Source organism: Cricetulus griseus, chromosome 4 (genome assembly GCF_003668045.3).
Source record: "Cricetulus griseus strain 17A/GY chromosome 4, alternate assembly CriGri-PICRH-1.0, whole genome shotgun sequence".
Lineage (NCBI taxonomy): Eukaryota > Metazoa > Chordata > Mammalia > Rodentia > Cricetidae > Cricetulus > Cricetulus griseus.
Genome location: NC_048597.1, coordinates 95238141 through 95248003, shown reverse-complemented (window position 1 = coordinate 95248003; position 9863 = coordinate 95238141). Strand labels below are relative to the sequence as shown.

At 45.7% G+C, this 9863-nt stretch overlaps 1 protein-coding gene across 1 annotated transcript; it reads left to right on the top strand.

Annotated features, from left to right (window-relative positions):
- Positions 1-4714: 4714 nt before the first annotated feature.
- LOC100763432 (phospholipase A2) lies at positions 4715-9661 on the top strand. Its single transcript, XM_027416071.2, has 4 exons — positions 4715-4748; positions 6672-6831; positions 7917-8044; positions 9492-9661. Exons 1-4 carry the CDS (start codon positions 4715-4717, stop codon positions 9659-9661), a joined length of 492 nt encoding a protein of 163 aa, XP_027271872.1.
- The last annotated feature ends 202 nt before the right edge of the window (positions 9662-9863 follow it).

Genomic DNA, 9863 nt, shown 5'->3' with positions numbered 1-9863 from the left:
TGATCCCAGACTCAGAGATCCAACTCCCTCTGCTTCTCAGTACTAGGATTAAAGACCAAAGCTGATGACACTCCACAGGAGTTCCTTTCAATAAATGTGTACTAATAGAAATCACAGATTCTCAAGCCTTAGGAACATTTCTTCAGAAACATTGTGATTAAGTTATCCTCACATGTTTGAGAAGGACTACAGGTGAGAACTCCTGGGGCTCCATGCTCCTTCCTCAGGGGTTCCTTCCTCTCTCCAGGTTCTTCAGGACTCCGGACAACTGCTACTCTCAGGACTATAACCTAGGAAACTGTGGATTGCTCATAAAAAGTGCCTACTCATAATCCTGCTCTGGGAATGAGGTCACCTTCAGTGGTAGGTTTACCCTCAGGAACCTCTGGATTCTGCTTGGCCCTCTGTAGATTTGGAAGGGGCAGAGAAGTAACAAGGACAGTCACCATTTAGTGGTCATTAGCTTCATCATTTGACATCACAACAGTCTTACCAGGTGGATACTAAGATATAGATGAGTTCCCTGATACAGAAGATGAGGAAGCCTGGTCCAGATGCCCCAGGTGACCTAGGCTAGAAGTGATGTCACATGGTTCTGGAACAAAGAGCTACATCATATCAATGTCCTTTTCAAAGAAGTTAAAGATTTTACATAATTGTGAGGAAGTTATGCCTATGTGAAAACACACCTGTGGATCTCTGAGGACAACATGCAGGAGTCTATTTTGCCCTTGAACCATGTGAGTTCTTGGGATAGAATTCAGATTCAGACGTGGCAGCAAGTGCCCTCTTTATTCCCTGAGCCATCTTGTCAGCCAAAGCCTCTCCTATTAGCTGCTTGTTATACTGATTCCATATTTACTAAACAACTGAAAGCTGTGTCGTTGACTGTAAGCCAAACTCTGGACTAAACACCTATGCAGGGCAAGATTTATCATTCCCATTTTACAAGTGAGGATTCAGAGAAATGGAATATAGCTCAGCTGCTAGAGAGCTTGTCTAGTATGCACAGAGCCCTGGGTTCCACCTCCAGAACCCATACATTGAGCATCATGATGCACGCCTGCAATCCCAGTTCTTGGGAGGTGGAGGCAGAAAGATTGTCTTAACTCATATGATTTTTGAAGTGGTAGTTAATATTTGTACTTTTCTTGGATTTTAGAACCAAATATCTGTGTTTCTTTATTTTTATGTGTAGGAATGAGTTGGCATCCAGTGTCATCTTCAGTCATTTTTTACCATGTCTTTAGAGTCTGGGTCCCTCACTAAACAGGACATTCATTTTTAGCTAGCCTGATGGACCAACAAGTTTTGGGGATCCATACTCTCCACTTCCCAATAAAGTTACAGATGCCCCAAGCCCACCTTGGTTTTTACATGGTCTCTGAGTATCCTAGCTCAGGCCTTCATGCTTGTATGGCAACTGGTTCACCAATTGTGCTGCCTTCCCAGCCCCATAACAACTAATTTTTTTATTGTAAGGTTGTTCCAGCAATTTGGGCAACCCCAATGTCCTTTTGTGTGCTTTGTCTCTCAATCCTGAGTCTGCGCCTGTGGGAGGGTCACCGATGTCTTTTGCTTATGAACCATATGGAGCAGAGTCATGGAATCCACTCAACTTCCTTTCTTCTGCTCTGCAGAAAAAAACAACACCTATGAGACCTTCATCTGCAACTGTGACCAACAGGCCGCCATCTGCTTCTCCAAGGCTCTGGACAAGAACAACAAAGTCATTCACTGTTAGACTTGTCACCTCAGTTACTGCCTACACCACCCCTGCCTGCTTGGTTGTGTTCACTACACACTGTGCCTTCTGATAAAGAGCCTATAGGAAAATCTCAGCTTTGGTGATTATATTCTCTGCCTACCAAACATAACTAGATCCTCAGAGAGCATCATTCTCTTTACCCCTGGAAACTGAGATTAATGGGAAAGATATTTCCAGGAAGCAAGCACCTTGAGGTGTGGATTATGGGCCTGGCCATGCCTTTCACCCCAGCACTCTGGGATGCAGAGGAAGAAGCAGAGTCAGAGGTAGACAGATCTCTTCTTGAGTTCAAGGCAAACATGATCTGAAAGGCAAATTCCAGGACAGCCAGGACTATTAAACAAAAAAACCTTGTCTCAAAGATCTAAAGAAGAAGAAGAAGCACGTCTGAGACATACAGGGGTAGGGGGCACGTCAAGGAGAAGAGGGGAGGGAAGAATATAAAAGAGGGCCGCCGGGCGTTGATGACGCACTCCTTTAATCCCAGCACTTGAGAGGCAGAGGCAGGTGGATCTCTGTGAGTTCGAGGCCAGCCTGGTCTTCAAGAGCAAGTGCCAGGATAGGCTCCAAAGCTACACAGAGAAACCCTGTCTTGAAAAATAAAAAAAAAGAAAAGATAAAGAGGTAGCTGGGCAGTAGTGGCACACGCCTTTAATCCCAGCACTGGGGAGGCAGAGGCAGGTGGATGTCTATGAGTTCGAGGCCAGCCTGGTCTACAAAGCTACACAGAGAAATCCAATCTCAATAATTAAAAACAAAAAGATAGGGAGGAAGAATAGGAGAGAAGAGAGAAAGATGAAGTGTCACATGGGCACAGAAGCAACATCTTATACCTAAAAATACTGAACTTCTGGGGGTGCTGGTGGCCCACACTTTTTTTAAAAATTTATTTATTAGTTCTAGTTAGGGAACAAGCTTGTTTCACATGTAAGTCCCTTCTCCCTCTCCCTCGCCTCACCCCCATCCCTCCTCCCCAACTCCCAGCCTACCCCATCCACCCACCACTCCCCAGGCAGGGTAGGGCCCTCAACAGGGGCTCTGCAAAGTCCACCAAATCTTCCTGTGCTGGGCCTGGGCCCTTCCCCATGTGCCCAGGACCAGAGTGTATCCCTTCATGTGGGATGTGGCCCACACTTTTAATCCCAGCACTCTGTACACAGAGTTACGTGGATCTATGTGGATCTGAGGCCACTGGTCTACAAAGCCAGTTCCAGGATAGGGTCCAAAGCTACAGAGAAACCTTATCTTGAAAACAACAACAAAATACTACTGGACACAAAGAGCCTCTGCTGTGTGCTCCTCATAGGAAGCAGGGTACAGGAAACCAAACTGGAGTGACAGTAAATGACATGAAGGCACTTCTTTCATCCTGGTGGCCTTCAAGTTGTCACAGTGCCTAAACACAACACAGGATAATTGTTCTGCTCAAGTACATAGCAGCCTAACTTTTCCCATCTAACAAAAGAGAACATGTCATCTCCTCTAACTTTTATTTTAAGTAAACCTGTAGATAAAGCCATGTTAATCTCTGGTTTCCTGGCCAACCAGATTGGCTGGTTTAAGGCTCCCTGGTTCTCAGTCTCTCATTTCCTTTAGTGAACAGCTGCCCAGTCCCCCCCCCTTTCCACCCCACTTGTGTCCCAAAGCTCAGGCATGGCCCCACCCAAGTTCAGGCCTAGTGAGAAAAAGGTGCAGCCAGGGCCTGCGCAGGTGCAGTGAGTGATAGTACTTGCAGTGGCTGTCCAGAGTCCTGCTGGAAGGACAGGGGGATCCTGAGTGTGGAGACAACCAACTCAACTCACCCCTACATGGTTTTTATCCAGGGAAGAGGTGAGAAGTGGGGAAAAGGAGGTGCTAGGGCTAAGTTAGATGGTACATGAGAGATGGCAAAGTGCAGAGGCAACAGGGCATTGGGCCAGCAGACATTATTCACCAGTCACTATGTTGTCAGTAAAACCTGAACTCTGGTCCTCAGCAAAAGCAGAAAGTGCTCTTAAGTGCTGAGCCATCTCTCCAGTGCCTGTAATGGTTGATTGTCAGCTTCACACACTGGGGAGGGAGAGCCTCAGCTGAAGGGATTGCCTGTTTTATATTGGCCTGTGGGCGCAGCTGCTGGGCATTTGCTGTCTTTTTCTTTCATTTTTAAAAATAGTTTTTGAAACAGGGTTACTTTGTATATTTCTAGCTGTTTTGGGACACTCCTGTAGATAGTCTGGCCTGGAACTCAGATAGTGGTCTGCCTCTGCCTCCTGAGTGCTGACATTAAAGGCATGCACCAACAACAACATCTGGCCACATTCCCAGTGTTTAAATGGAGTAAGAGGCTTCCTACAATGCAAGCCTGTAGGTCTGACTTCAATTTCTAAAACCCAAATAAAAGTAGAAGGAGAGAACTGACACCAGAGTTGTCCCCTGACCTCCACATGTGTGTGTGCTCGAACACACATTAATTAATCAATTAGCTGATTAATTAAAGATGGAATTTGTAAATGGATTTACCTCAAAGGCTGTGTCAGGTCTTGGAACAGACTTAGCACTTTGTTTATACAGTTAACATGGAGGATTGCTGGGGCCAGATACTTCTACCTTGGACCACATGTCACTGTCAGCATCCCTCAGACCCAACCCCAGGAGCAATGTCTATATCTTCTTGTGACCTCAAAGTATCCATGGAGGACAGGACTTGGCACTTTGTAAGTCACTGCATTTGAGCTGCTGTAGGGCATTGAGCCAGCCCTTTCTCTTTGCCTCTGTGACAGTGCTGATTCATGCTCTGCCACCATCTACAGTAGCTCTGTCAGCTGCAACTGTCTGTGAGGGTGGACACATTCTACTTTTGTGCTTCACACACAGTAGTCACAGGCCTTGTGTGTTGACTGGACACTGTCAGAGCACAGCTACAGGACTATACAGAGAGAAGTCACTTGAGTCCTCCCCTAACTCAAGATGAAACTCCTTCTTCTGGTCACTCTGCTCACAGGTAGGACCCTTGTCCCCTCTGAGTGCCCCACCATCTCCCTTGTCTTCTATGCTAATGCCCACTGGTCACACCTGAAGTTCTAGTTTGGGGTCCCATTGGTATCTAATGGCCTCTGGGTTGGGGCTCCCTCCTCAGCACCCTGTCCTCAACAGCTGGTATCTTTAGCCTCTAGGTCTGAACTGAGATGATTCCTTAGAAAAGTCCACTACATTCACCTACACAAGCAAAGAAAGGCCCTCCGGCTCTGCCATATTGCCCTGGCACCCATTTCTCTGGTGCTAAGCTGCCCTGGCAATTTGCTTCTTCTTCTTATCCTTTTAAAAAATATATACTCTTATTTTATTTTATGTGTATGACTATTTTACCTGTGTTTTGTCATGAACCATGTGTGAGCAGTGCCTACAGAGGACAGAAGGGGGGTTTGAACCTTCAAAATTGGAGTCAGACAGTCATGACTTACATGTGGGTGCTGGAACAGATCCTGGGTCCTACACAAACTCAGAAAATGCTCCTGACTGCAGAACCATCTCTCTAGCCCTTATTATTATGTTTGGCACAATGTTATTGTGCAGTTGAGGATGTCCTCCAATTCAACATTATTGCCCAGACTTGATTCAACCTCCCAAGAATTAGTATTACATGAATGCCTGGCTGGAGTCTGCAATTCTTTCTTCTTCTCCTTCTCCTCCTTCTCCTTCTTCTTCTTTTCATTTTACAAGACAGGATTTCTCTGTGTAGCCCTGTCTGTCCTGGAACTCACTCTATAGATAAGGTTGGCTTTGATCTCAAATATCCACCTGACTGTCTGTCCAGAGTTCTGGGATTAAAATCTGGGAACCTTGAACTTCTGATCCTCTTGCATCTGCCTTCACAGTGCTGGGATTACCCAGTGTGTGTTCACTGTACCTCGCTTCTTTTTCATTTTAATGTTGACCAAGTATCTCACTGTAGACTAAATCCTGGCTTATTTACCTACTCCTCAGATGGTGAATAGTTTCTTATGGCAAATGCTAACATTACACATGATAAGTTGACCATTAACCTTGTATATTGCTGTGCATGGCCATACAACAGATTCCTTCTAATTCTCCAGTGTAAAACAATAAGCATGTGTTGGCTGTATCTCTGACTCAAGGTCTCAGCTAGAACTGTGATGAATCCCCCTGCTGGCTAAGGCTGGGGTTTCACCTAGGCTTGAGTAGGGGTGGGGCAGGTTCCACACTCAAGAGACAGTTGGGTTGTGGGGTTATTGAACTAAGAGATCCCTGGCTGCTGACTGAAGAGTGTTCTCAGTTCCTCAACACAGGGACTACAGGGCATCTCACAGCGTGGCAGCTGTCTGTTCTGACAGTGAGAAATGAGAAGGCAAGTAAGGCAAAAGGCAATGTGCATAGAACTTAATCTTGGAGACTCAGCCCAGCCTGGTACAGTGTGTTTATTTATAATCCTACCACTTGGGAGGCTGAGAACACAGGGTTGCCAAAGAGTTGGAGAATAGCCTGGATTACAGGGCAACTCACTGTCTCAAATAGGTAGACACCTTCCTGCTCAGGCCTGGTGACTAGCGTTTGGTCTCCAAGACCACATAGTAGAAGGAGAAAAACACCTCACTATAGCTATCCTCTGACTTCCTCATGTGTAGCATGACATTTATGAGTGCTCCCAAGTGTGTGCTTGCTTACTTGTCTTCCAGCAAGCACAAGCACAAACACAGACACACAGACACAGACACACACACACAGACACATACACACACACACACACACACACACACACACACACACACACACACACACACACCCCTCTATTTACTGCTTTCCCAATGCAGCAGCTGTTAGGAGTCAAGAAGGAAGCTAGCAGGCAGGAATCAGACCCCTGGTAAAGCCAAGTGGGATTGATGGAATGTGCTGTGCATTCTTACAGCAGGCACAACTGCACAGAGCATCAGCCCTCAGCCTGTGTGGCAGTTCCACAATATGATCAAGTGTATCATCCCCAGGAGTCATCCCTTGTTGGCGAACAATGACTATGCCTGCTACTGTGGCACTGGGGGCTCAGACACCCCAATGGATGACTTAGACAGGTGAGTGATTCATCTGGTGGGACACTGGAGTGTCTGGGTTGGGGTAGGGACAAGATACAAGCAGAGACTGTCACGAGGCATGAATAGGAGACATGCATATTCACCAAACTGTGTAGCCCTAGTTGTCCTGGAATTCTCTCTGGAGACCAGGCTGGCCTTGAATTCAGATCTTGCAGCCTCTGCCTCCTGACTGCTGACATTAAAGGTGTGCATCACCATGTTCAGGATGTATTTACCCCTCTTCTCGTGTAATGAAATCAGTCAAGAGGACCATGTATATAAGTGAGTCCTGAAAGCAGAATGTGTGAGATCTAAATAGCAGGCAATGATGGCCTCAGGCACCAGAGTAGGGCATGGCTATCACAGTCAACATCAAAGTGTCAGTCTTGGCTTTAAACAGTTATCACAGCTTCACAGTGTATAATTTCACTGTATTACTTGATAAGTATTTTGAAAATACCCTGGTTAGTGGGTTTTTCTGCCAATGTAATAAGTCAAATAAATAAAGCCAGATTTAATCAGCAGAGCTAAGCAGCTCCTGGTTGGCTCTTGGGGAAGGCAGGAGAGAAATCACACCATGAGTCTAGGGGCCAGGTCTTAAGTACCCTTTAGTTGTGGTCTTGAGTGGCTCTGGGGAGGAGCTAACCCTTAGTGGGCTTTCTGAGGCGTGAGATCTGGAATAGGAGGACTGGGGCTGGGGTCTCAGGGAACTTCTGGATGGGGTTTGGAATGGGGGAATAAGACCAGAGTAGAGAATCCCAGGACTCCTGAAGCTTTGTTTTAAAAAAATCACTTGTTTTAAGAAAAGGTCTCACTTATGTATCCCTGGTTGACCCCAAACTCAGAGATCAATCTGCCTCTGCCTCCCAAGTACTGGGACTAATGGCAGACAGCACCACACTCCACAGAAGTTGCTTTTTCAGTAAATATATGCTTAATAGATATCAGAAATTCTCAAGCCTCAGGACCATTTCTTCTGGAACAACATCTTTAAACCATCCCGGCATGTTTGAGGAAGACTGCAATTGAGAACTGACCTCCTGTGGGTCCATGCTCCTCTCTTAGCTGTTCCTTCCTCTCTCCAGGTGCTGCCAGACTCAGGAGCACTGCTATGATCAGGTCAAGGGCCTGGGAAGATGCAAACAACTCATAAATAACCCCTACACCACCTCCTATTCATACTCATGCTCTGGAAGTGAGATCACCTGCAGTGGTAGGTGTACCCTACAGGATATCTGGACTCTGCTTGGCTCTCAGTGGATTTGGAAGGGGCAGGGAAGTAACAAGGACAGCCACCATTTAGTGGTCATTTCTTGGTCTCATTTGACCTCACAACAACCTTATCAGGTAAATAGTAACATATAGACAAGGATGTTGATGAGGAAGTTGAGGAAGAATGGGCCACTTGCCCAAGGTCACCCAGCTTAGAAGTTATAGCATTTGGTTCTGAAACAAAGGTCGACATCATTCCAAAGCCTCTTTTAAAAAAACATTTAAAGATTTTATGTATTTCTGGTAGGGCATGCCTGTGCCACAGCACAAGTGTGGAGCTCTGAGGACAGCAAGCAGGAGTCTGTTGTTTCCTGAGTCCTAGGGATGCAACTCGGGCTCAGACTTGGTGGCAAGTGCCTTTATTCCCTGAGCCATCTTGCCTGCCCAAAATCTGTCCTAGTAGCTGATATGTTTATTGATTCCATATTAGCTAAACTATTGGAAGCTGCATCATTGTCTATAAGCCCAACACTGGACTAAACACCTATGCAGGGAAAGATTTACCATTCCCATTTTACAGGTGAGGATTCAGAGCCCCGGGAAATACAGCTCAGTTGCTAGAGAGCTTGTCTTGTATGCACAGAGCCCTCGGTTCCACCTCCAGAACCCATACATTGAGTGTGGCTGTGCACACCTCCAATCCCAGCACTTGGGAAGTGGAAACAGGAGGAATGTCTTAAAGCATATGATTTTATATGTGGTATTTGATATTTGTAGTTTACCTTGTTTTAGGATGAAGCACACAGGTTTATTTACTTTTATATATAGGAATAAGTTGGCATCCTCTGTTTTCCTTAGTCACTCTCCACCATGTCTTTAGAGATTGGGTCTCTCACTAAAGAGGATACTCACCTTAGCCCACCTGACTTACCTCAAGTTTTGGGGATCTGTGCTCCCCACTTCCTCAGTATAGTTACAGATGCCCCAAACACACCTTGCTTTTTATTTATTTTTTAATTTTATGTTATATACATTAGCTTGAGTGTTGCTGATTCCCTGGAAGTGGTGCTATACACAGTTGTGAGCTGCCATGTGTGTGCTGGGAATTGAACCTGGGTCCTCTACAAGAGCAATCAGTGCTCTTTACCATTGAGCCATCACTACAGGCCCAGACCTTGCTTTATTAATGGGCTCTTGGCATCCTAGATCAGGCCCTCATGCTTGTACGGCAACAACTTTACCAACTGAGCCATCTTTTCAGCTCCATATCAACTAATTTTTTATTATATGTATGTTCTAGTAATTTGGGCTACCCAATATACTTTAGTTTGCTTTGTCTCTCAAGGATAAGTCTGCGTCTGTGGGAGGACCACCAATTTCTTTTTGTTAAGAATCATAGGGAGCAGAGTCATGGGCTCCACTCAACTTCCTTTCTTGTTTCTCTGAAGACAAAAACAATGTCTGTGAGGACTTCATCTGCAACTGTGACCGACAGGCCGCCATCTGCTTCTCCAGGGTTCTATCAACAAGCAGTACAAGGGCTTTAACTATTAGACTTGCCATCACTGATAATACTGACACCATCCCCACTTGCCTGATTGTCTTCATTACAAGCTAAAACCTCTAATAAAGTGTCTATTGAAAGAGCTCGGGTCTGTCTGTCTAACAAACCTATTTAGATCCTCAGAGAACATCATTCATTCTAGTCCTGGAAGCTGAAGATTAATAGAAAAGACATTGCCTTTAGGGGAGCACCTTGAAGAATGGGTGATGAGCCAGACATGCTTTTCATCCCAGCACTCTGGGGTAGAGAGGCAGAG